Raw genomic sequence first — 27,713 nt, forward strand, 5'->3', positions numbered from 1 at the left:
TCACGGAGCCAGTCTCCTCTCCATGAGCCAGGAGGAGGGAAAGATGGTGTGTGTACTTAGACCCAGAGAGGGGTTTCTACTCTTCTTTGTGAGAGCAGCCCGGCCCGGTAAGTGGCTCTTGGCGCCTGGGAAGGAGGGAACGTTAGAGAAGAGGAGAGTGGCAGGTGAAGAAAAGATGTTAGAAGGACTAAAGGCTTGTGATATTTATGCCTGGGATCTTTGCCTCCCTGTCATTCAGCCTTCTGTTATGTGCTTATGAGTTAAGTGAATATGACTCCTACAGAACAGTCAGCAAGACATTTTCAAGAGCGATTAGTGAGTTTGGGATTTTTGGAGTTGTAGCACTCTAGACTGGATCGTAATATTTTGAGAAGGGTTTTTGATAGGGCTATGAATTGCTAGGGAACTCAAGATACAATATTATCACTTATTATCACGATACTTGGGTGCTGATACGATATGTATTGCGATTCTCACGATTTTATATGTATTGCGATTCGCTACTGGTTTTTTTTGCGATTTGATATTCCAAACATATTTCTCACCATATGTCTTCTGCAGAAGGACAAGAGAGAGACATGAGAAAACACGTTTTGATCAGTTATGGAAATAAAGGAGCTGAAAACAAATTGGCCTCCAATTTAAAAAGAAGATGGAGAACAAGGTATGAAGGAAAATACTGGAGATTTGGTGCAGGTACAGCCAACTAGCACAAAAATAATATTGTCAAAACGACACGATACAATATATTGTCAAAAATAATAAACCGATATATAACTGTATCGAATTCCCCCATCACTAGTTTTTGAGCAGAATTGAGGAGAAATAATGTTGGAAGCATAGATGTCATTTGATGTTGTATGTACATGTGTTTATATGGTTGTTAGTTTATATGCTTGCTGAATACTTTGTGTCCACAGAGCAACGATTACCTGTACAATACAATGCTGACATGACCTTTTGTTAGACTTCTTTCTCAAATCTTAAAGCAGTGTTTTACTGGGGTTTCATCAGACCTTTGTTGGCTGTTTGCCTTGTGCAAGTTCCTGGAACCCTCTCATTCTCCCGTTCCTGACTTGGAACCCTCTCATTCTCCCGTTCCTGACTTGGAACCCTCTCATTCTCCCGTTCCTGACTTGGAACCCTCTCATTCTCCCGTTCCTGACTTGGAACCCTCTCATTCTCCCGTTCCTGACTTGGAACCCTCTCATTCTCCCGTTCATGACTTGGAACCCTCTCATTCTCCCGTTCCTGACTTGGAACCCTCTCATTCTCCCGTTCCTGCCTCGGAACCCTCTCATTCTCCCGTTCCTGCCTCGGAACCCTCTCATTCTCCCGTTCCTGACTCAGAACCCTCTCATTCTCCCGTTCCTGACTCAGAACCATTTCATTCTCCCGTTCCTGCCTCGGAACCCTCTCATTGTCCCATTCCTGACTCAGAACCCTCTCATTCTCCCGTTCCTGACTCAGAACCATCTCATTCTCCCGTTCCTGACTCAGATCCATCTCATTCTCCCATTCCTGACTCAGAACCCTCTCATTCTCCCGTTCCTGACTCAGAACCCTCTCATTCTCCCATTCCTGACTCAGATCCATCTCATTCTCCCGTTCCTGACTCAGAACCCTCTCATTCTCCCGTTCCTGACTCAGAACCCTCTCATTCTCCCGTTCCTGACTCAGAACCCTCTCATTCTCCCGTTCCTGACTCAGAACCCTCTCATTCTCCCGTTCCTGACTCAGAACCCTCTCATTCTCCCGTTCCTGACTCAGAACCCTCTCATTCTCCCGTTCCTGACTCAGAACCCTCTCATTCTCCCGTTCCTGACTCAGAACCATCTCATTCTCCCATTCCTTTTCTGACTCCTTTTCACTTCATTGTCAGATGCCTTGAGAATTGACATCACTGCTCATGTGAATGGATGCAGGCAGCTGTATGAGCCTCTCAATTTCATCCCAGTCATTTATTTTTTACTACATCAGCTGGATAGTCAGCCATCGCTTTAGTTCATGACCCGTATTACTTTTCCATAGTTTCCCCTCGACGACCATCACTCTGGACGCCTTGAACTTCCCTCGGACACATTCTTTACATTTAGCTCTTCAGTATGTGGCTGAGCAGCAGCTGAATGGGATTGTGATCCATGTGTGGAATGGAGACGAGTGCCAGCCTGTCTCTCTCTGAATCATCAGGAAAGCAATTCTGTAAAACAGACAATGGATTTGTATTATATAAAGACAAATTGAAATGGTAAGCTAGTCATTGTGAGTAGCCATGATATTTCGGATAGGTTTGGCAACAAAAATAATCACCACCCGGCATCCACCCTCTTGGTCCTTGGTCACTACATTGATTGATTGATTGATTTTTACTTAATTCCAATGAATATGGAGGGCAACAGTGAAGCAGTGCTGTGGATTAGGTGAGGTAAGCCCAGTCAGGCCCAGCCCAAGCTGGCATCACAGAGAAAAGACTGACAGAGTACCCATCACCGTGCCAGAGTGGATGGGCGTCATGATTCACCCTCCTTCAGCAAGTGTGCGTGGGTGGGTCCTTTAACAAGTGCTAACATCACAGGCAGACCGTCTACAGTGTTGCCTACAGTAATGCCAGCTAGTCTGGGTAGTCCCTCTATAACCAAGGGAGAAGTGTATCATTCTAGGGAAAAGTAAACACTTAGCTACTGTCTCTAAGATCAGTTTGGCTGGTGTTTTGATATCATTATAAATCCTTTCATTCTGACGCCGATTTAGTTTCCACCCCTCTCAGGTCATATTCCACCTAGTGGGTTGGAATGATCATTTGTGTGTGTTTGTACATATGTTTGTCCTGTACGTGTTATGTCACTAGCAGTGACCTTTATTTCAAACTAACTCACAGTGATCCCTGTGATCATTGTGTTTCTATGTCTATTTCTACCCTTCCATTGCAGTAGATAGTTTGTTGTTCAAATCAAATCAAATGTTATTGGTCTCATACACATGGTTAGCAGATGTTATTGTGAGTGTAGTGAAATGCTTGTGCTTCTAGTTCTGACAGTGCAGCAATATCTAACGAGTAATATCTAACAATACCACAACAAATACCAACAAATACCTAATGCGGTTGATAGTTTGTGGCTGCAGTTGACAGTTTGAGTATCTATGGATCCTCTATCGAGGACTATCCAAATGAAGTGTTAGCCCTTGTCCTTCCCTCACACACTCCCAGATCATCTCAGACCTGGAGTCGTGGAATGAGGAGCTGTCCCAGCAGATGTGTGAGTTTGATACAGAGGACCTGACGTTGGCAGAGCAGAGGCTCCAGCACCACGCTGACAAGGCCCTGACCATGAACAACCTGACCTTCGACGTCCTCCACCAGGGACAGGAGCTGCTGCAGTACGTTACAGAGGTCCAGGCCAGCGGTGAGTAGTGGAGAAACACACACGGACGGATGCACACACACATGCACCTTTTCTGCCGTACACTCACACACACCGACACATCGGATGGGCCAAAGCGCTGCTGCTGCTGCTGCCAGGGCAGATGAGCTGTAAGCCAGGCCGGGTCAGCTCAGCGTTGTGGGTGAGGAGATAGGGAGAGGGGAGGAATGGGGAGGGCCTTTTAACCCAGCTGTCGGGCACTGGAGAGCTCAGCACAGTAGCGGCAGCAGGCCAAGGCCAGATGAGCAGATTTCCCTGTAATCCTATGAACTCATGTCGCTGAGTAAAACCACTAGGCAGTGCTGCAGGACGACAGGCTGCATTGGCACACACACACACACACACACACACACACACACACACACACACACACACACACACACACACACACACACACACACACACACACACACACACACACACACACACACACACACACACACACACACACACACACACACGTCAATGACGACATACACAGAGGAGATTTTGCATAATCGGAATGCATCCCAGAGCAGTTCTCTCCTGGACACCAAAGAGACAGACAGACACAGTGCTTCCATGACAGACATGCTCTGTACTCCAGCAGCCCAATGCAGGTCTGGAACACAGGAGTGAAATGTAAGTAATATAATGTTAATGTCAGATTCGTTCCTGTGTGTCTGACTGTCTGGCCATACGGAGCTACTGATGTATGTCTGTATGCTTACCTAACTGTTAATCTATTACATGTAGTCGAGACTGATTGTTTTCTATGAGGAGAGAGAGAGAGAGACCTTGCTTCTCTCTTTTAATATTTTTGTTAGTCTTGGGTTGCATAATGGCTCTTGTTCTTTGTGTTGTTTTCAGGATTTGCTACAGTAGCTGATGAGCTCTCCCCCTCTCCTTCCTTCTCCCTCTCCTTCCTTCTCGCTCTCCTTCTCTCTGTCTCCCTCTCTGTTTATCTCTCGCTCTATTTCTCTCTGTCGCCCTCTCTGTCCCACCCCCCTCTCTCCCTCCAGGTGTGGAGTTGCTGTGTGACAGGGATGTGGACATGGCTACACGTGTTCAGGACCTGCTGGAGTTCCTCCATGAGAAACAGCAGGAGCTGGACGTGGCGGCCGAGCAGCACAGGAGGCACCTGGAACAGTGTGTCCAGCTACGCCACCTTCAGGCCGAGGTCAAACAGGTAAACACACTTCATTCTCTCTCACTCTGTCTCCCTCTTCTACTTGTGGGTTCTCTCTCTCTCCTACTTTTGTTCTCTCTCTCTTTCTCTCTCTCTCTCTCTCTCTCTCTCTCTCTCTCTCTCTCCCTCTCTCTCTCTCTCTCTCTCTCTTTCTCACTCTCTCCTAAGACTGAAACACTGCAATGTGTGCTGGGAAAGTAGAGCAGTCCTTTAGAGATGACCAACAGCCCGAGAATGAGTTAAAGAGAAACTAGGCCAGCAGGAGCATCATCTATTAATCTTATTCTGTTTATTCATTTATTTCATTTTCCTCATTCGGTCATCGTTGTAGAGCGAGAGATTACCCGTGTCCTGGAAGGGAAGAGAGGCCTATGTGTGTTTTTGTGGCTATAAGCTGGGAGAGCAGGCCAGGAAGAATACAGCAGCAGTAGTTATGTCTGTCTGTTACTCACTGAGCAGCGTTTAGCCTCTTCCCTCACACAGCCGCTATGGTGAGCTAGGAGTTTGGCAGCAGTGATAGCACAGAGCATGTGTCAGATACACAGCAGGTGAGCAGTGCTGACTCAGAGCGGAGCCCGGAGGAGGAGACGGTGTGGAATCCTCCCTGGGGCCTCTGGCAGGCCGTCCCTGTGTGGACAAAGAGGAGGGTGGGAGGGGGAGAGGTGGGGAGACGAAAGGGTCGTGGTTGACGTGTCACAGCTGACTTGACCTTGCCTGACGCTTGGTGTATACCCTTGTGTGTGTGTGTCAGGGGGGTGACAACATGATGGGTTAGGCCTGTATACTGGAGGTTGTGCTTATCTGTGATGATGAGTCTTTATTACCACGTCCATTATCAACCTGTCTGCGGTTAATGTAGGTGCTGTGTGTGTGACTGTTTATCTTAGTCTGACCCATTACTGTTTCTCTCCTTGTGTGTGTGTGTGTGTGTGTGTGTGTGTGTGTGTGTGTGTGTGTGTGTGTGTGTGTGTGTGTGTGTGTGTGTGTGTGTGTGTGTGTGTGTGTGTGTGTGTGTGTGTGTGTGTGTGTGTGTGTGTGTGTGTGTGTGTGTGTGTTTCAGGTGCTGGGTTGGATCCGTAATGGAGAGTCCATGCTGAATGCAGGTCTGATCACAGCCAGCTCTCTACAGGAGGCAGAACAGCTACAGAAGGAACACGAGCAATTCCAACATGCCATAGAGGTAACTCTCTGTTCCATCTCTCTCATGTATTCCTCTTTTTCTCCATCCCTCTCCACTCCTTCTCTTCCTCCTCCTCATTTCCTCCTCTCCGTGACCCTACCCGTGACCCCACTTTCCGAGGACGTCTCAGGGTGAGTGGGATATGTAAAAAACACACTTCCGTTTCACACATGCATATTAATACACACATGTGTGAAATAGGACAAATATAAACACCCAGCAAATTCGTATTATTTTCCTCATCTCCATCCCCCTCGTACTCCTCTCCTCTCCTCCTTCTGTCTCATTCTCCTCTTCCTCTTTTCCTTCCTTCTACCTTCCTCCTCCACACCTCAGTAAAAACCCAAACCTCCCCCACTCCTCTTTTCCTTCCTTCTACCTTCCTCCTCCACACCTCAGTAAAAACCCAAACCTCCCCCACTCCTCTTTTCCTTCCTTCTACCTTCCTCCTCCACACCTCAGTAAAAACCCAAACCTCCCCCACTCCTCTTTTCCTTCCTTCTACCTTCCTCCTCCACACCTCAGTAAAAACCCAAACCTCCCCCACTCCTCTTTTCCTTCCTTCTACCTTCCTCCTCCACACCTCAGTAAAAACCCAAACCTCCCCCACTCCTCTTTTCCTTCCTTCTACCTTCCTCCTCCACACCTCAGTAAAAACCCAAACCTCCCCCACTCCTCTTTTCCTTCCTTCTACCTTCCTCCTCCACACCTCAGTAAAAACCCAAACCTCCCCCACTCCTCTTTTCCTTCCTTCTACCTTCCTCCTCCACACCTCAGTAAAAACCCAAACCTCCCCCACTCCTCTTTTCCTTCCTTCTACCTTCCTCCTCCACACCTCAGTAAAAACCCAAACCTCCCCCACTCCTCTTTTCCTTCCTTCTACCTTCCTCCTCCACACCTCAGTAAAAACCCAAACCTCCCCCACTCCTCTTTTCCTTCCTTCTACCTTCCTCCTCCACACCTCAGTAAAAACCCAAACCTCCCTTTTCCTTCCTTCTACCTTCCTCCTCCACACCTCAGTAAAACCCAAACCTCCTTCCTTTCTTCCTTCTACCTTCCTCCTCCACACCTCAGTAAAAACCCAAACCTCCCCCACTCCTCTTTTCCTTCCTTCTACCTTCCTCCTCCACACCTCAGTAAAAACCCAAACCTCCCCCCCACTCCTCTTTTCCTTCTCTGTCTTCCACTGTCCCAAACCTACCTTCCTCCTCCACACCTCAGTAAAAACCCAAACCTCCCCCACTCCTCTTTTCCTTCCTTCTACCTTCCTCCTCCACACCTCAGTAAAAACCCAAACCTCCCCCACTCCTCTTTTCCTTCCTTCCACCTTCCTCCTCCACACCTCAGTAAAAACCCAAACCTCCCCCACTCCTCTTTCCTTCCTTCTACCTTCCTCCTCCACACCTCAGTAAAAACCCAAACCTCCCCCACTCCTCTTTTCCTTCCTTCTACCTTCCTCCTCCACACCTCAGTAAAAACCCAAACCTCCCCCACTCCTCTTTTCCTTCCTTCTACCTTCCTCCTCCACACCTCAGTAAAAACCCAAACCTCCCCCACTCCTCTTTTCCTTCCTTCTACCTTCCTCCTCCACACCTCAGTAAAAACCCAAACCTCCCCCACTCCTCTTTTCCTTCCTTCTACCTTCCTCCTCCACACCTCAGTAAAAACCCAAACCTCCCCCACTCCTCTTTTTCCTTCCTTCTACCTTCCTCCTCCACACCTCAGTAAAAACCCAAACCTCCCCACTCCTCTTTTCCTTCCTTCTACCTTCCTCCTCCACCTTCCTCCTCCACACCTCAGTAAAAACCCAAACCTCCCCCACTCCTCTTTTCCTTCCTTCTACCTTCCTCCTCCACACCTCAGTAAAAACCCAAACCTCCCCCACTCCTCTTTTCCTTCCTTCTACCTTCCTCCTCCACACCTCAGTAAAAACCCAAACCCCCCCACTCCTCTTTTTTCCCTTCTACCTTCCTCCTCCACACCTCAGTAAAAACCCAAACCTCCCCCACTCCTCTTTTCCTTCCTTCTACCTTCCTCCTCCACACCTCAGTAAAAACCCAAACCCCCCTTCCTTCTACCTGTCTTTTCCTTCCTTCTACCTTCCTCCTCCACACCTCAGTAAAAACCCAAACCCCCACTCCTCTTTTCCTTCCTTCTACCTTCCTCCTCCACACCTCAGTAAAAACCCAAACCCCCCCACTCCTCTTTTCCTTCCTTCTACCTTCCTCCTCCACACCTCAGTAAAAACCCAAACCTCCCCACTCCTCTTTTCCTTCCTTCTACCTTCCTCCTCCACACCTCAGTAAAAACCCAAACCCCACTCCTCTTTTCCTTCCTTCTACCTTCCTCCTCCACACCTCAGTAAAAACCCAAACCCCCACTCCTCTTTTCCTTCCTTCTACCTTCCTCCTCCACACCTCAGTAAAAACCCAAACCCCCCCACTCCTCTTTTCCTTCCTTCTACCTTCCTCCTCCACACCTCAGTAAAAAAACCCAAACTCCTCTTTTCCTTCCTTCTACTTCCTCTCCACACCTCAGTAAAAACCCAAACCTCCCCCACTCCTCTTCCTTCCTTCCTTCTACCTTCCTCCTCCACACCTCAGTAAAAACCCAAACCTCCCCCACTCCTCTTTTCCTTCCTTCTACCTTCCTCCTCCACACCTCAGTAAAAACCCAAACCTCCCCCACTCCTCTTTTCCTTCCTTCTACCTTCCTCCTCCACACCTCAGTAAAAACCCAAACCTCCCCCACTCCTCTTTTCCTTCCTTCTACCTTCCTCCTCCACACCTCAGTAAAAACCCAAACCCCCACTCCTCTTTTCCTTCCTTCTACCTTCCTCCTCCACACCTCAGTAAAAACCCAAACCCCCACTCCTCTTTTCCTTCCTTCTACCTTCCTCCTCCACACCTCAGTAAAAACCCAAACCTCCCCCACTCCTCTTTTCCTTCCTTCTACCTTCCTCCTCCACACCTCAGTAAAAACCCAAACCTCCCCCACTCCTCTTTTCCTTCCTTCTACCTTCCTCCTCCACACCTCAGTAAAAACCCAAACCTCCCCACTCCTCTTTTCCTTCCTTCTACCTTCCTCCTCCACACCTCAGTAAAAACCCAAACCTCCCCACTCCTCTTTTCCTTCCTTCTACCTTCCTCCTCCACACCTCAGTAAAAACCCAAACCCCCACTCCTCTTTTCCTTCCTTCTACCTTCCTCCTCCACACCTCAGTAAAAACCCAAACCCCACTCCTGAATTCCTTCCTTCTACCTTCCTCCTCCACACCTCAGTAAAAACCCAAACCTCCCCCACTCCTCTTTTCCTTCCTTCTACCTTCCTCCTCCACACCTCAGTAAAAACCCAAACCTCCCCCACTCCTCTTTTCCTTCCTTCCACCTTCCTCCTCCACACCTCAGTAAAAACCCAAACCTCCCCTCCTCTTTCCTTCCTTCTACCTTCCTCCTCCACACCTCAGTAAAAACCCAAACCTCCCCCACTCCTCTTTTCCTTCCTTCTACCTTCCTCCTCCACACCTCAGTAAAAACCCAAACCTCCCCACTCCTCTTTTCCTTCCTTCTACCTTCCTCCTCCACACCTCAGTAAAAACCCAAACCTCCCCCACTCCTCTTTTCCTTCCTTCTACCTTCCTCCTCCACACCTCAGTAAAAACCCAAACCTCCCCCACTCCTCTTTTCCTTCCTTCTACCTTCCTCCTCCACACCTCAGTAAAAACCCAAACCTCCCCACTCCTCTTTTCCTTCCTTCTACCTTCCTCCTCCACACCTCAGTAAAAACCCAAACCTCCCCCACTCCTCTTTTCCTTCCTTCTACCTTCCTCCTCCACACCTCAGTAAAAACCCAAACCTCTTTTCATCCTGTATTCATCATAAATCACCCCCTTCTCTGTCTTTCACCAGAAACAGACCCCTGTTTTCACCCCAGAACATTTCCGTTGAACTCTTCTGAGCAGGGCTCATTTTAAATGCAGCCGTACTGTATAAAGGACTACATTCTGCAGGGCTGGGATTATGCAGGCAGGTTTCTGGAGTCATCTACTCACTGTGGAAGGAGAGGGAAAAAAAAACACTGTTGGAGATTATTAGTCCCAGTTACTCGATCGATTTGAATATGGGATTGTAATGATATTGTCTAATGCTGTGGTACGTTAACAGTCATGGTAGCAGAAGCCAGGTAGAAGACTCACATGGTGAATAACACAGACTCCTTTCCTGTAGCCGTAGCCTCCAATCACAATCATCCGTGTTCTGGTGAAAATTTGAAGATGTTAATGTGAACAATATTTATGAAGTGGAAACACTTTTATTAATCACCTCCCTCCCTGTCTCTCTCTCTCTCCCTCTCTCTCTCCCTCTCCGCAGAAAACCCACCAGAGTGCATTGCAGGTGCAGCAGAAGGCTGAGGCCCTACTCCAAGCTAACCACTACGACATGGACATGATCCGGGACTGTGCAGAGAAGGTGGCCGACCACTGGCAGCAGCTCATGCTCAAGATGGAGGACCGGCTCAAACTGGTCAACGCCTCTGTAGCCTTCTACAAGACCTCCGAGCAGGTGGGTGGGACATCGCTAACTGTTTCCATGGCAACCCGCCAGAGGAGGCCCATTGGCCCCTAGCCCAGTAACATGGCCCCGATTAGGGTATATTAACCACTCTAGATAAGGTGGTATTATATGGTATTACACTGCAGTTTTCCATGTATTTGCGTTCATGTAGTTAGCGTGGGCTCTGTGGTGCATTGTGGGTAGTGTAGTTTTGACCTGTGCTGTGTGCTGCTCTGTAGGTGTGCAGTGTGCTGGAGAGCCTGGAGCAGGAGTATAAGCGTGAGGAGGACTGGTGTGGGGGAGCTGATAAACTGGGCCCTAACAGTGAGTCAGACCATGTCACACCCATGATCAGCAAACACCTGGAGCAGAAGGAGGCCTTCCTCAAGGCTTGTACACTAGCAAGGCGAAACGCTGACGTCTTCCTGAAGTACCTGCACAGAAACAGTGTCAACATGCCAGGGATGCTGTCTCACGTCAAGGCTCCTGAAACACAGGTCAAAAGTAAGTGCCTCTTTTTTTCCTTCCCAATCAAATACACCATAGATCGTTCTTTACTGTGGTGTTCCTTTCAGGTGCCCTCTTCTTTTAGACAGATGGGATGTGTCCCAAATAGCCCCCTATTCCCTCTATAGTGCACGACTTAAGTGCTTTAGTCGTAGACTGTAGGACTAGCTTGCCTTTTGTGACATAGCCATGGTTTAAATGATAACGTGTCTCTTGTGGTTTTGTCAGACATCTTGAATGAGCTGCTCCAGAGAGAGAACCGGGTGCTGCACTTCTGGACAATGAGGAAGAGGAGACTGGACCAGTGTCAGCAGTATGTGGTGTTTGAACGCAGTGCCAAGCAGGTCAGTGCTGCTCCTCAAGGAGAACAATACCAGAACAGTAACATTCATGACTACAACAACACGGCCACATAGACAGAGTCAACACAAGCTATGAAAGTAGACGTAACATATAACAATATGTCCGGTCATACTATACCATACAACCATTTTGAACCCTGTGCAAACTGCTCAACTAAGCACCGGTTAGACTAATGTTTTGACCAGGGGCTGACCAAATCAAAGCCTCCGAATCTGGTTTCGTTCCCATTCAGTGATGTTTTTGGAGAGGAATTGGGAATGAGTGGTAACAGCACAGCGGTAGTGTTACCACAGCTGTAATTACATGCCCTACATTTTAACACTGGCTTATTGTAGTGCAGTGTAGTGCAGTGTCATTTAGTCAGTGCTGATTGACGGACCAAATGTGTGCAGCAGAGCAGGCTGAAGTATATCTTAATTGGAGACTGTTTGCTCCCTCATGTGGGTTGGTGTTAGCATTACACTGGTCTGGAGAGGCAGCAGTGAAGAGTGCATCTTCCTATCCCCTCGTAGATGTCAAATGTATAGAATGGTATAAGGAGCCCACAATATAAGCTTGTTTTGTTGTAATGTTTGTAAACAAACACTGTATAGCCTAACAACATGGTTAAAACTATATGTCAGTCCCTGCATCCATAGCTCTGTCTACGAATTTGAGAGTGGTTACATTTCTCTAGTCTCATCCCTCAGTTGGTTAGCAAAACAGGGGCAGGGAGTCCTCTTTGATATTGTTTCAATGAAAGATTCTAGCTTTATGTCCATGAGGGGGTGTGAACAAGTGCACACTTCCTGAAAGGCAGAAGGCTAGGGAATAGGAATAAAACATTAGTGTGATGACAGATAAGTGATCTGGACCTCGTCTCGTTGCGATTGGTCCACAGGCTCTGGAGTGGATCCACGACACGGGAGAGTTTTACCTGTCGACCCACACCTCCACCGGATCCAGTATCCACCACACACAGGAGCTGCTGAAGGAGCACGAAGACTTCCAGATCACAGCCAAGGTGAAGGCCCCCTCCAGCAGTGTCCAACACTATCAAACACCACCTCACTCAATCAAATGGCATCTACTGGATGTATCTATGTATTTTCTATAACAGACACTGACCATTGTAGTTCTGAATCAGACTGTATGGGTTGTTTAGATTGTGATGCCTGTAAGAACCTTAGCCAGTGTGTTGAGATGTAAAGGGACTAGTGTCAGTCAACCTGTCCCATACATACACCATGTAGGGCTGTCTGGGATCTGTTTAGATTGTGATGCCTGTAAGAACCTTAGCCAGTGTGTTGAGATGTAAAGGGACTAGTGTCAGTCAACCTGTCCCATACATACACCGTGTAGGGCTGTCTGGGATCTGTTTAGATTGTGATGCCTGTAAGAACCTTAGCCAGTGTGTTGAGATGTAAAGGGACTAGTGTCAGTCAACCTGTCCCATACATACACCATGTAGGGCTGTCTGGGATCTGTTTAGATTGTGATGCCTGTAAGAACCTTAGCCAGTGTGTTGAGATGTAAAGGGACTAGTGTCAGTCAACCTGTCCCATACATACACCATGTAGGGCTGTCTGGGATCTGTTTAGATTGTGATGCCTGTAAGAACCTTAGCCAGTGTGTTGAGATGTAAAGGGACTAGTGTCAGTCAACCTGTCCCATACATACACCGTGTAGGGCTGTCTGGGATCTGTTTAGATTGTGATGCCTGTTAGAAGCTTAGCCAGTGTGTTGAGATGTAAAGGGACTAGTGTCAGTCAACCTGTCCCATACATACACCATGTAGGGCTGTCTGGGATCTGTTTAGATTGTGATGCCTGTAAGAAGCTTAGCCAGTGTGTTGAGATGTAAAGGGACTAGTGTCAGTCAACCTGTCCCATACATACACCGTGTAGGGCTGTCTGGGATCTGTTTAGATTGTGATGCCTGTAAGAACCTTAGCCAGTGTGTTGAGATGTAAAGGGACTAGTGTCAGTCAACCTGTCCCATACATACACCATGTAGGGCTGTCTGGGATCTGTTTAGATTGTGATGCCTGTTAGAAGCTTAGCCAGTGTGTTGAGATGTAAAGGGACTAGTGTCAGTCAACCTGTCCCATACATACACCATGTAGGGCTGTCTGGGATCTGTTTAGATTGTGATGCCTGTAAGAACCTTAGCCAGTGTGTTGAGATGTAAAGGGACTAGTGTCAGTCAACCTGTCCCATACATACACCATGTAGGGCTGTCTGGGATCTGTTTAGATTGTGATGCCTGTTAGAAGCTTAGCCAGTGTGTTGAGATGTAAAGGGACTAGTGTCAGTCAACCTGTCCCATACATACACCATGTAGGGCTGTCTGGGATCTGTTTAGATTGTGCAGGGTACTGGCCATCTGCGTGGAAGTGTCCCAAATGGCACCCTCTTCCCTACCTACTAAATTTTACCAGTCCCATGGACCCTGGTCAAAAGTAGTGCACTATATTCGGGAGTAGGGTGCCATTTGGGATGCTACCAGGTAGTGTGTTTTGCTGCCCTGCCCTGTTTGTGGCCCTGTGCTAGGTATTATGATGCTGTATCTATGAGGCCCAGTCACAGGGCAGCCTATTGTCCCTGATGTTCTGGCCTCCTGAGTTATTGTGTGGCAGAAAACTTTATTGTAGTCATGAACCCCTGGCACAGTGGATTTGGCTCCCATGGTTGACACGCACACAAACACAGGCACGCGCGCACACACACAAACACTCCGCGGCCCCCGTTCGTTCTCTCTTTCACTCTCTGTCTCTTTCTTTGTATTGACAGCAAACCAAAGAGAGGGTGAAACTGTTGATCCAGCTGGCAGATGGCTTTTGTGACAAAGGGCACGCCCATGCGCTGGAGATAAAGAAATGGGTCACCTCTGTGGACAAGCGCTACAGAGACTTCTCCCTCCGCATGGACAAGTACCGGTCCTGTCTGGAGAAAGCACTGGGCATCGTATCCTCTGACTCCAACAAGGCCGTGAGTACTGGAGGACAGGGTGGGGGAATGTTGGAGTGGAGGGTTGAGATGAAAGATAGTGTATGTGTGGGAGGGGGGAGGTTGTGTGTGTGTGTGAAACAGATGAAAGGTGGGATTTGAAAAGTGTGTGTGTGTGTGTGTGTGTGTATTTGCGTGCTCACGCTCATGTGTGAGAGTGTGTGTCTCTGTGTCTATGCGCGAGTCTGTATCTGTGTGTCTGTGCCCGTGTCACCTCGGCGGTGCCTCGTAAAGTCCCCTGTCTGTCCTACAGAGTAAAGGGCTGCAGCTGGACATCATCCCCGCCAGCGTCCCAGGGTCAGAGGTCAAGCTGAGGGATGCTGCCCACGAACTCAATGAGGAGAAGAGGAAGTCTGCCAGGAGGAAAGAGTAAGCATTCACATACACAGTGGTTACACAGTGTGGTGGAGAAGCATCATTGTTATTAACACATTCACATACACAGTGGTTACACAGTGTGGTGGAGAAGCATCATTGTTATTAACACATTCACATACACAGTGGTTACACAGTGTGGTGGAGAAGCATCATTGTTATTAACACATTCACATACACAGTGGTTACACAGTGTGGTGGAGAAGCATCATTGTTATTAACACATTCACATACACAGTGGTTACACAGTGTGGTGGAGAAGCATCATTGTTATTAACACATTCACATACACAGTGGTTACACAGTGTGGTGGAGAAGCATCATTGTTATTAACACATTCACATACACAGTGGTTACACAGTGTGGTGGAGAAGCATCATTGTTATTAACACATTCACATACACAGTGGTTACACAGTGTGGTGGAGAAGCATCATTGTTATTAACACATTCACATACACAGTGGTTACACAGTGTGGTGGAGAAGCATCATTGTTATTAACACATTCACATACACAGTGGTTACACAGTGTGGTGGAGAAGCATCATTGTTATTAACACATTCACATACACAGTGGTTACACAGTGTGGTGGAGAAGCATCATTGTTATTAACACATTCACATACACAGTGGTTACACAGTGTGGTGGAGAAGCATCATTGTTATTAACACATTCACATACACAGTGGTTACACAGTGTGGTGGAGAAGCATCATTGTTATTAACATCATTCACATACACAGTGGTTACACAGTGTGGTGGAGAAGCATCATTGTTATTAACACATTCACATACACAGTGGTTACACAGTGTGGTGGAGAAGCATCATTGTTATTAACACATTCACATACATCATTGGTTACACAGTGTTACACAGTGTGGAGAAGCATCATTGTTATTAACACATTCACATACACAGTGGTTACACAGTGTGGTGGAGAAGCATCATTGTTATTAACACATTCACAGTGGTTACATACATCATTGGTTCACATACACAGTGGTTACACAGTGTGGTGGAGAAGCATCATTGTTATTAACACATTCACATACACAGTGGTTACACAGTGTGGTGGAGAAGCATCACTGTTATTAACACATTCACATACACAGTGGTTACACAGTGTGGTGGAGAAGCATCACTGTTATTAACACATTCACATACACAGTGGTTACACAGTGTGGTGGAGAAGCATCATTGTTATTAACACATTCACATACACAGTGGTTACACAGTTTGGTGGAGAAGCATCATTGTTATTAACACATTCACATACACAGTGGTTACACAGTGTGGTGGAGAAGCATCACTGTTATTAACACATTCACATACACAGTGGTTACACAGTGTGGTGGAGAAGCATCACTGTTATTAACACATTCACATACACAGTGGTTACACAGTTTGGTGGAGAAGCATCATTGTTATTAACACATTCACATACACAGTGGTTACACAGTGTGGTGGAGAAGCATCACTGTTATTAACACATTCACATACACAGTGGTTACACAGTGTGGTGGAGAAGCACCGTTGTTATTAAAAGCACTGGCAGGTGGGAATACCAGACAGGAACGTTTTCACCGGATAACAGACATTTTTAACATATTCATACTGCAGTAATTAACATTAGTATTGTCTAACACTTACCATTTATTTAATTTAAGATATTTTCATGATATCTTATAAATAATATTCCGATTTTTTTTAAAGTATGACGTACTGTATTTAACTTCGAATTCAGAGCCACTGGAAGGCTATTGAAATAATGAGGCGGTTGAAAAAGTGAGCTACTTGTAATTTAGTTGCCCTTTCCTTTTGGGACTTTGATGTTTGATGTTTGATTAGGCAATGCAAAATGTAATTGAAATAAAAACAACACATTTCACTGCACCTATCTGTTGTATTTGACAATAAAACTATATTTTTCTGGGGTTTTACTGTGCTGTCTGTGTGCATCCCAAATGGCTCCTGATTCACTCCCAAATGGCTCCTAATTCACTAAATAGTGCTCTTCTTTTGACCAGAGCCTTAGTCAAAGGTAGTGCACTATATAGGAAATAGGGTGCCATTCGGGACGTAGAATATCAGTGGTTCCCAACCTTTTCCTTTCCTCCGAAAGAGGGAACCACTGCCGTGTCACATGGGACATTTGTCTATGCCCCCTGACCCACACAAAACAGACCAAAACAGGCAGTCTCTCTTTCTCTCTGCTGCAGTTCCCAGAAGTTGAATGTTTTTTTTCCCCAGGTTCATAATGGCAGAGCTCATTCAGACAGAGAAGGCCTACGTCAGAGACCTGCGGGAGTGTACAGATGTAAGTACTGAGAAACCGCCACTCCGGTCAACCTGTGACACAGTGGCCCCTGTATAGAGTCTGTCAACAAAGGAAGACATTATGTAAGCCAAGGCCCGACCGAGGGCAATGCAAAAGGTATGCTTGATGGATCTGTTTTAGTTTTAGTTGGTGAATTTCTGGTTGTAGAAAGGTCAGATGTCAGGAATACAACCAGGTAAATATGATGTGTTGTTCTCCGTGTGGTTTCCAGACCTACCTGTGGGAGATGACCAGCGGTGTTGAGGAGATCCCTCCAGGCATCGTCAACAAAGAGCACATCATCTTTGGCAACATGTTGGACCTCTACGAGTTCCACCACAAGTTAGTGTTCTGTACTGGAGTTACCCACACCGGACTCCCCTTGCCTTGTAGATGCACTGGAGTGGTCAACCTATGGCCGGTCTATAGTAACTCAACCTGGGTCCTATGTATTAGTACACACCATAAATAATAATGAAAACAAGCATTTCTTATTGGAAAAGTTCAGGTACGCCCTCCTCGTGTTGCCCCGTTTAGTTCGGTTCAGTTCGTAGTGAATAAGATCCTGCTTTTAGATTTCCTCAGAAACTCTCTCTTTCTGTACAGCATCTTCCTGAAGGAGTTGGAGAAATACGAACAGCTACCTGAGGACGTGGGTCATTGCTTTGTCACCTGGGTGAGTGTCTCACTGTCTGGACAAGCCAGCTTACAACATTGACATAGGTTGACATGGCTGAGATGTTGCGGGAATATTGTGTCTCTTAACAGTTGTGTGTCCATTTTGCAGGCAGATAAGTTCCAGATGTATGTGAACTACTGCAAGAACAAACCAGACTCCACCCAGCTCATTCTGGAGCATGCAGGGCCCTATTTTGATGTACGTGTAGATGAGTACCAACTTAGGCATGCTATAAATACTTAATACATCAAATGTTGAACCACTAATCAAATTCTGCGAGGTCTTATTATGTGGTCTTTTAAATCAGATCCTTTGAAGTACTATTTATGCTAATAGTTTTGAATAAATACAAGGAGGCAATATTATGCTGGTATATCAGTTATGACGGTAGCCTCCAAATCTGGCTTATCCAGGTGATTTCTGGGTGTTTGGCAGTGAGGCTGATCTTAACAGGAGTTGTGGTGGTAGTACAGGAGGGAGGAAAAGGGGTAGATGAAGCCTACTCACAGAAGATTGACCTTAGGTTGCTGTCAGTGACCTCCAGCTCTGAGGAGAGGGGTATCTCCATCCTCCATCAGTGCTGTCTGTCGAGGTCTAGGAGCAGGGCTACGCTGGTGACTGCTGCCTCGGCGTCTCTGTGCCCTTTAAGACGTCTCTGTCTTTTGGTTTCCAGGAAATTCAACAGAGGCACCGGCTGGCCAACTCCATATCCTCATACCTCATCAAGCCTGTCCAGAGAATAACCAAGTATCAGCTGCTTCTCAAGGTACTGTACACTGGCCAAATAGAAACAGTAGCTAGACGACTCTCTGTAATAATTATGTAGCATACAGCACAGCAGGTTCTGGTGCGCCCTTTGTTCTCTCACCCTCTGTAGTCTAGCTTGTACAATGATCGTGTTTATTGTACATCACATCGCTAGTTGTCAACCAAGCTACAGTGTTGGAAGCTAACTGCATCTTGCATGGAACACAATCCATTACAGCCTTTATCTTTTGTTGGACCTTGAGGTTTGTGAAATGCAACTGACGATTTGTGTTTGTTTCTCTCTCTCTCTCTCTCTCTCTCTCTCTCTCTCTCTCTCTCTCTCTCTCTCTCTCTCTCTCTCTCTCTCTCTCTCTCTCTCTCTCTCTCTCTCACTGTGTGTGTGTGTGTGTGTGTGTGTGTGTGTGTGTGTGTGTGTGTGTGTGTGTGTGTGTGTGTGTGTGTGTGTGTGTGTGTGTGTGTGTGTGTGTGTGTGTGTGTGTGTGTGTGTGTGTGTGTGTGTGTGTGTGTGTGTGTGTGTGTGTGTGTGTTTGCATTTCCTCTTCAGGAGCTGCTGACCTGCTGTGAGGAGGGGAAGGGGGAGATCAAGGATGGTCTGGAGGTGATGCTCAGTGTCCCCAAGAGAGCTAACGACGCCATGCACCTGAGCATGATGGACGGTAGGAACAAATATACTTAGAACTAACTAAGGGTTTCCCCTTTTTATCTGTGGTAGGAGGACTAGGCCTTGACTTACTGGACATTCCTTTTAGATCCTAGTGAAGCAGGGCTGGGCTAACTCACAGGAAGCTTTCATGGAATATACAGTTGAAGTCGGAAGTTTACATACACTTTAGCCAAATACATTTAAACTCAGTTTTTCACAATTCCTGACATTTAATCCTAGTAAACATTCCCTGTTTTAGGTCAGTTAGGTTCACCACTTTATTTTATGAATGTGAAATGTCAGAATAATAGTAGAGAGAATGAGCTTTTATTTCTTTCATCACATTCCCAGTGGGTCAGAAGTTTACATACACTTAATTAGTATTTAGTAGCATTGCCTTTAAATTGTTTAATTTGGTCAAACTTTTCGGGTAGCCTTCCACAAGCTTCCCACAATAAGTTGGGTGAATTTTGGCCCATTTCTCCTGACAGAGCTGGTGTAGCGGAGTCAGGTTTGCAGGCCTTCTTGCACGCTTTTTCAGTTCTGCCCACAAGTATTCTATGGGATTGAGGTCAGGGCTTTGTGATGGCCACTCCAATACCTTGACTTTGTTGTCCTTAAGCCATTTTGCCACAACTTTGGAAGTATGCTTGGGGTCATTATCCATTTGGAAGACCAATTTGTGACCAAGCTTTAACTTCCTGGCTGATGTCTTGATATGTTGCTTCAATATATCCACGTAATTTTCACCACCTCATGATGCCATCTATTTTGTGAAATGCACCAGTCCCTCCTGCAGCAAAGCACTCCCACAACATGATGCTGCCACCCCCGGGCTTTAAGGTTGGGATGGTGTTCTTTGGCTTGCAAGCTTCCCCCTTTTTCCTCCAAACATAACGATGGTCATTATGGCCAAACAGTTCTATTTCTGTTTCACCAGACCAGAGGACATTTCTCCAGAAAGTACAATCTTTGTCCCCATTTGCAGTTGCAAACCGTAGTCTGGCTTTTTTATTGCGGTTTTGGTGCATTGGCGTCTTCCTTGCTGAGCGGCCTTTCAGGTTATGTCGATATAGGACACGTTTTACTGTGAATATAGATACTTTTGTACCTGTTTCCTCCAGCATCTTCACAAGGTCTTTTGCTGTTGTTCTGGGAATGATTTGCACTTTTTGCACCAAAGTACGTTCATCTCTAGGAGACAGAATGCGTCTCCTTCCTGAGCGGTATGACGGCTACGTGGTCCCATGATGTTTATGCTTGCGTACTATTGTTTGTACAGATTAATGTGGTACCTTCAGGAGTTTGGAAATTGCTCCCAAGGATGAACCAGACTTGTGGGGGTCTACAATTTTTTTTCTGAAGTCTTGGCTGATTTCTTTTGATTTTCCCATGATGTCAAGCAAAGAGGCACTGAGTTTGAAGGTAGAACTTGAAATACATCCACAGGTACATCTCCAATCGGCTCAAATTATGTCAATTAGCCTATCAGAAGCTTCTAAAGCCATAACATCTTTTTCTGGAATTTTCCAAGCTGTTTAAAGGCACAGTCAACTTAGTGTATGTTAACTTCTGACCCACTGGAATTGAATTATAAGTGAAATAATCTGTCTAAACAATTGTTGGAAAAAATATGTGTGTCATGCACAAAGTAGATGTCCTAACCGACTTGCCAAAACTGTAGTTTGTTAACAAGAAGTTTGTGGAGTGGTTGAAAAACGAGTTTTAATGACTCCATCCTAAGTGTATGTAAACTTCCAACTTCAACTGTAGGTTTAGAAATGATTTGAATCAAGTGACTTGACAGTCCCCTCTCTTCCTTCTCCTCTTCCCCCCTCCAGGGTTCGATGGGAATATTGACTCCCAAGGAGAGCTGATCCTACAGGAGTCCTTCCAGGTGTGGGATCCCAAGACTCTGATCCGTAAGGGACGCGAGCGCCACCTCTTCCTATTTGAGATGTCCCTGGTCTTCAGCAAGGAGGTCAAGGACTCTAACGGACGCAACAAGTACCTCTACAAGAGCAAGCTCTTTGTAAGCACAACCTGTCCACTCTCTCATCACAATAGCTGGAACTCAAACTTGAGATCAGCATGTTTAACTTAAATGAAATACTCCCATTCACATCAATGAATGATTTACGGAAAAGAGTTGCCTGCACCGATCTCAAGTCAATACTTTTTATCAACCCCATATTTACTCTCTTCCTTTCCTGTTATTTCTCTAACTCTGTTTTTGTGTTGTCTCTGCTCCAAGACTTCAGAGCTGGGTGTCACAGAACATGTGGAGGGGGATCCATGTAAGTTTGCTCTCTGGGTTGGGAGGACCCCCAGCTCAGACAACAAGATGGTGCTCAAGGTAACTGGTACATTATGACTTAACAGTAACCCAGCAAACAATCAAGCTCAATGAATATGTATATATTTACTCCCACTTTTGCCCAAAACGTATTTCCTTAGGTGGGTGTTACTGTGAGTTTTAAAGATTTAATTAAGTTCAACCCACAACGTATTTATTTGAGTGGGCTTTACCAGGCCTACAGTATGTGTTCGAGTTTGATGATTTGCATAACAGTTCATGCACTTAGAGACATATATGTGTGTTGACGCGTTGTGAGTCATGGCACACACACACACGCATGCACGCACGCACGCATGCATGCGCACACACACACACACACACACACACACACACACACACACACACACACACACACACACACACACACACACACACACACACACACACACACACACACACACACACACACACACACACACACACACACACACACACACTACCGTTCAAAAGTTTGGGGTCACTTAGAAATGTCATTGTTTTTGAAAGAAAAGCTATTTTTTTGCCCATTAAAATAACATAAAATTGATCAGAAATACAGTGTAGACATTGTTAATGTTGTAAAAGACAATTGTAGCTGGAAATGGCCCATTATCATCAACCATCACTAATGTATTCCAATGGCACGTTGTGTTAGCTAATCCAATTTTATAATTTTAAAAGGCTAATTGATCATTAGAAAATGCTTTTGCAATTATGTTAGCACTGCTGAAAACTGTTGTGGTGATTAAAGAAGCAATAAAACTGGCCTTTAGACTAGCTGAGTATCTGCAGCATCAGCATTTGTGGGTTTGATTACAGGCTCAAAATGGTCAGAAACAAAGAACTTGGATTAGCTAACACAACGTGCCATTGGAACACAGGAGTGATGGTTGCTGATAATGGGCATCTGTACGCCGATGTAGATATTCCATAAAAAATTGGTTGTTTCCAGCTACAATAGTCATTTACAACATTAACAATGTCTACACTTGTCACGCATAGGTGTAATAGGTGGCAGGGAAGTCAGGCGCAGGAGAGTCAAATGGAGTTTAAATATGGAGTCTTTTAATAAAGTTCCACGAGTATGCTCCATAACAATAAATGTACAAACAAAACATGGGTACGAAGACCCGACGCGCACCTATACAAACAATCACACTACACCGACAACAAATCAATCTCTGACAAAGACATGAGGGGAAACAGAGGGTTAAATACACAACAGGTAATGAATGGGATTGAAAACAGGTGTGTGGGAAGACAAGACAAAACCAATGGAAAATGAAAAAAGGATCAATGATGGCTAGAAGACCGGTGACGTCGAACTCCGAGCCCCACCCGAACAAGGAGAGACAACGACTTCGGCAGAAGTCGTGACAACACTGTATTTCTGATCAATTTGATGTTATTTTAATGGGCAATTTTTTAAATTTTCTTTCAAAGACAATTTCATTTCTACGTGACCCCAAACCTTTGAACGGTAGTGTATATATTATACATATTATATCATGGCAGATCTTAATCTGTCCTTTATATAACAGCAGCATACTCTTGATTATTGTTGCATAGTTCCAATGAAGACATGAGTGAGTCATATGCTAATTATGTGTCCACGCATTCACAACATTCACACAGCACTGAAGGGCCCTTTAAATGGCTCCTCGGAAATGACTGGTTATGATGCCAGCATGAGAATTCCTCAATAGTGAAACATACTGTAATCGATTGAAAGGGTCTTACTGAATGAAAGGAACGTAACAGAATGTCCTTTGTGTGTTCTGTCCATGTACTCTGGTAAAAATAGTAAGCATTTAGATCATTTCTATCAATGAAGGCATCAGGGTTGACTGTATTGACACAGCTCAGAGCGTACAGTTAGTGTTGCATCATAGATAGTGTCGAAATATTGGGAATGAGTGGACTGAGATCTTTCTGCCCACCAGTCTGTCTTGACCGTCCGTCCGTCTGTCCCCTCAGGCGTCCAGCATAGAGAACAAGCAGGACTGGATCAAACACATCCGGGAGGTGATCCAGGAGCGTACCATCCACCTGAGAGGAGCCCTGAAGGAGCCTATTCACATCCCCAAGGCCACCACAGTCAAACACAAGGGCAGAAGGTACAGTACAGTACTCCACCTTATATCAACCTTATCACTTCGCACAGCCTTTCTTACAGACCATACAGGATTGACTGCATTGGACATTGGTTTTATACATTACAGTTATTGTTCTGTCAATTCCGCAGCACAAACTAACATTAAAGGCCCCAACAGTTTATGATTGTGAGAGCTGCCCCGCCCTATTTTGATTGACATCTTCCTCCTCTGTAGTCATGGAGAGGACCTGGACAGCCAGGGTGATGCCAGCAGTCAGCCAGACACCATCTCTATCGCCTCCCGTACCTCTCAGAACACACTGGACAGCGACAAGGTGAGTCATCATAGGCTGCCCATTGCCTTCCTACAGCTACGCCATACAAATACAGCACGTTGCCAACTCCGGAGTCTGATGTAAGACAATGGTCTGCTGCTACAATCCCTGCGGTTTAGGGCTTCACCAACGATGGCTGTTGGTCTCTGTTGTGGAACAGCGGAGGTCTTCACAGTATCATTTGACACGTTAGACTCTAGACACGTCTTTTCAACAGCATTTCAAACTGTAGCCTCTAAATCCGGTCATTTTTAAGGGAGACCGCAACCAGACAAGTCCATTCGAATTTAATATTTCAAGACATCATTTTAATTTGGACTGGCTTCCTGTGAACCTGTTGACTGATAAGGGACTGTCTGAAAACCAAACTTTCGTTAGACTTTTCCTTTCCATCTCAGAGATGAACATGAGAAACATGGTCCTTCTTCAGGAAGGAACAGTGTGATTTTATCAGGCAATAACAGCACAGAAGGACATCACTCCTACTCACAGACAGAGCTATATTCTCTCACACAAACACTCCACCTCTTTAGGGACCATGTTTCCCTGCCAAAGCTGGACTTGCAGTTATTCTGCTCTATGCAGCTATGCTCCTAAATCAAGGAATTAGGTTCAATTTGACTTAGCCACAGTGGTTGGGTCCCAAATGCTACCCTATTCCCTTTATAGTGCACTCCTGCTCAAAAATAATGCACAGCAAAATGAATATGGTGACATTTGGAAGACATGCATGTCCCTTTCTGTATGTGTCCTTCCTGACACAGTGTAGCTCTGGTTCTGTCAGGGTACAGAAAACAACACAGAGAAGGTCAGTCAAGGTCACGGAGAGGTGAGGAGGGAGATTCCATGTGTCTTCTCATGTACACGAATGGGCCGTGGTTCCTTTAATGCAGGGAACAATCAGTCACAGTCAACTCTCTCTCTTTCTTACTTTCTCTCCCCCTCTTTCTCTGCCTCTCTCTCTGTCTTTCTTTCTCTCGCTCTCTGCGTCTTCGCCTGGTGTTGTGAGATCTGTGAGATGCAATGACAGAGCCGAGTTGTGTGTCGGTGACGCGTCAACGAGTGTGTCAGCCTCCCACTAGCTGTACCACTCTCTGTGTCAGTGTCATATCTCCAGCCTCTCCTTGGAGAAGGCACAGCTGGTACAGTAGACAAGGAAGGGAGTGCTTTGGCTCTGGTATATAGTACCTAGATACCATCGTAGGGCCATCGGGCAGAGGGATATGAGAGTAGGTGGGCCTGCGTGTTACCTCAGGTCAGTGTGGTTCAGTGTTAAGTTAACCTTGTGTCGCGTCGATGGATTAGATTCAGCATCAGGAGCATCAGAGTATGAAGGAGAAGAGGACAGAGGACAGAATCATGGAGAACAATAAAAACTCAGGTCCGGTGGCTCAGCTTTTGAACTCTCTGGCTTTGCCTCACTACCAATGGGTATGTATGGATCTCTAGCAGTTACTAATGAGCCATGTCAGTGGGATGTTGGTTGGAGTCTGTAATTTGTTTGATTTGATAGTCATTTGAAGAATGTGTTGTCAGTGTGGAACTGCCGAGGGTGATCGTCATTCTTCTGTAACTGATTTCCCTTGTATATATCCCTCAATATATATTTTAATGGCATATGTGGCACTTTAATGGTCGTGTTTTTCCCCTGCATCTACTGCTTTAGAATGCCAGAGCGTTTCTTGAGTCATGTTGAGGCATCTGAATGTGAGTCTAGTGACTCACCAGAACGACATGTTTACAGTACAACTCAGTACAGTTGAGCAACAGTAGCTACAGTATGTGGTTGGTTTGGAGCCTGCACTATGCTGATGGCACATTCTAATGGCCATCAGAATAAGCTCTTATTCTAGCCTTGTGACTGAGACTGGGTCTGGGGAAACGGAATGACTGACAAGTGGTAAATCAGAAGTTCTCAGGGGGACTTGGGGACCTTCAAACCCATATAAGAACTCATTTGTTGACATGCTAATAATAGACTCGCTATTGCTGATTAGTACATCCTGAGAATCTCACCATTTAATGACATGTAGTTATATTTCACACCGTCATTATGATACTGCTCCTAAACATCAATACATTCAGGCTGTTTCTTCATAACCTCAAACTATTCCTTTGTCATGTAATGTTTATAGTAAATCTGACATGCTCCCTCTCTCTCACCCTCACTCCCCGTCTCTCTCTCTCCCTCTCCATCCCTCCCTCTCTCTCTCTCTCTCCCTCTCCATTCCTCCCTCTCTCTCTTCCTCTCCATCCCACCCTCTTTTCAGCTCTCTGGTGGCTGTGAGCTGACTGTGGTCATCCATGACTTTGTGGCTAGTAATGGCAGCAGCTCTGAGCTGACTGTACGGAGGGGTCAGACGGTAGAGGTGCTGGAGAGGTTTCATGACAAGCCAGACTGGTGCCTGGTGAGGACCACGGACCGCTCCCCTGCCCAGGAGGGCATAGTACCCTGTGCCATGCTCTGCATCGCTCACTCACGCTCCAGTATGGAGATGGAAGGACTCTTCAACCACCACCACAAAGGTAGGCCTTGATGTTGGGACTGAGAAGGCTGGAACACACACAGATACACAGACACAGATACACAGACACAGACACACAGACACAGACACAGATACACAGACACACTGTCAGCCTTGCTGTTGTGAGGCACCTGGAATGCAGTAGAGGAAAAGATGACATGCACACATCAAATGGATCATATGGAGATAAATAAATAAAATAAAAAAGAGATCAAATGATATGTTCAGCAAAAGTAAAAAAGAATGTCTGAGATCTCCCGGATGGCACAGTGGTCTAAGGCACTGCATCGCATTGCTAACTGTGCCCCCAGAGATGCTGGGTTTGAGCCCAGGCTCTGCCGCAGCCGGCCACGACCGGGAGACTCATTGGGCGGCACACAATTGGCCCAGCAACGTCCGGTTTAGGGAGGGTTTGTCCGGGAGGGATATCCTTGTTTTCTTTCTTCGAAGGAGAAGTAGTTTTTGAGCTCCATGACCTGACCCCATTCCAGACACCAGGGGGTGAGGTCAAAGAAACCTGGGTGGCACTTAGAGCTTCTGTTCTGTCATGACTGAGTCACTCAGTAAAGCTTTGTTCCTGTCAGATGGCCCGCCCTCCTCCTGTCCTGTCTGTAATAAGATAGAGGTGATGTTTGTGTACTGTATACTGGTGGTTTCCATGTTGCGGCACAAGGCTACCTGAGGTTGCAGGTAGCCTAGTGGTTAGAGTGTTGGGCCTGTAACTGAAAGGTTGCTGGATCGAATCTCCTAGCTGACAAGGTCCAAATCTGTCATTCTGCCCCTGAACAAGGCAGTTAACCCACTGTTCCTAGACCAGTTAACCCGCTGTTCTCTGGTAGGCCGTCATTATAAATAAGAATTTCTTCTTAACTGACTTGCCTTGTTAAATATTAAAAATCCATGGTTTCCTAAACATTAGGCTCTTCATCATTTTATAGGGGAGTGGGGAATCCTATATTTCTATTGGCTTAAACCAGGTAGTGTTTGATGCATGTTACACACTTGGATGGTTTTCTCTAACTAATAACAAACTAAAGGATTTCCCATCCAGGTCTTTACTATTCTACTACCTTCAAGTTTCACGTGTGCTTTTTCCCCATGTTTTTTCCTGAGCTCCTACAGGAGCATCAGAACTTCTTAGATGGTCCGTTCTTATACCCCCACAGCGGTGAATTGTTATGCAGACTGATAAAAACTACAAACTGTTAAAGACTCCCCTCAGCAGGGCTCTTTTAGAACTAGGAGGATGAACCTGTCCTTGGTGCTCCCTTTTTATTTGTGGTGCTTTGTCCATGAAGCAGAGCATGTAGGCCTAGGCCTTTTTCTCAGGGCAGTGGACGGTTTGGGGGTAGATCGGGGAGTTCTCCTCTTCCTACCCCCGACTGGTGCTGTCACACAGATGCATGGCTGGGCCAGAATAAGTGCAGGCTGTGAGCAGAAGGTTTGCCCTGGTAAAT

General features: G+C 46.0%; 1 protein-coding gene across 6 annotated transcripts in view; it reads left to right on the forward strand.

Annotated features, from left to right (window-relative positions):
- LOC124004764 (triple functional domain protein-like) overlaps positions 1 to 27,713 on the forward strand; it is a 139,931-nt gene that overhangs the window by 79,452 nt on the left and 32,766 nt on the right. For all 6 annotated transcript variants that reach the window (XM_046313532.1, XM_046313534.1, XM_046313537.1 and 3 more), the window contains 20 exons: positions 3,209 to 3,404; positions 4,424 to 4,590; positions 5,651 to 5,770; positions 10,141 to 10,332; positions 10,563 to 10,827; positions 11,059 to 11,174; positions 12,074 to 12,196; positions 13,965 to 14,162; positions 14,434 to 14,549; positions 16,807 to 16,873; positions 17,106 to 17,215; positions 17,480 to 17,549; positions 17,661 to 17,750; positions 18,226 to 18,318; positions 18,865 to 18,976; positions 20,805 to 20,995; positions 21,218 to 21,319; positions 23,279 to 23,418; positions 23,632 to 23,731; positions 26,002 to 26,257. In XM_046313532.1, the coding sequence (XP_046169488.1) occupies positions 3,209 to 3,404; positions 4,424 to 4,590; positions 5,651 to 5,770; positions 10,141 to 10,332; positions 10,563 to 10,827; positions 11,059 to 11,174; positions 12,074 to 12,196; positions 13,965 to 14,162; positions 14,434 to 14,549; positions 16,807 to 16,873; positions 17,106 to 17,215; positions 17,480 to 17,549; positions 17,661 to 17,750; positions 18,226 to 18,318; positions 18,865 to 18,976; positions 20,805 to 20,995; positions 21,218 to 21,319; positions 23,279 to 23,418; positions 23,632 to 23,731; positions 26,002 to 26,257 (2,824 nt within the window). The remainder of the gene's footprint in view (positions 1 to 3,208; positions 3,405 to 4,423; positions 4,591 to 5,650; positions 5,771 to 10,140; positions 10,333 to 10,562; positions 10,828 to 11,058; positions 11,175 to 12,073; positions 12,197 to 13,964; positions 14,163 to 14,433; positions 14,550 to 16,806; positions 16,874 to 17,105; positions 17,216 to 17,479; positions 17,550 to 17,660; positions 17,751 to 18,225; positions 18,319 to 18,864; positions 18,977 to 20,804; positions 20,996 to 21,217; positions 21,320 to 23,278; positions 23,419 to 23,631; positions 23,732 to 26,001; positions 26,258 to 27,713) is intronic.

The sequence above is a fragment of the Oncorhynchus gorbuscha genome, linkage group LG19 (assembly GCF_021184085.1).
Source record: "Oncorhynchus gorbuscha isolate QuinsamMale2020 ecotype Even-year linkage group LG19, OgorEven_v1.0, whole genome shotgun sequence".
In the NCBI taxonomy this organism is placed as follows: domain Eukaryota; kingdom Metazoa; phylum Chordata; class Actinopteri; order Salmoniformes; family Salmonidae; genus Oncorhynchus; species Oncorhynchus gorbuscha.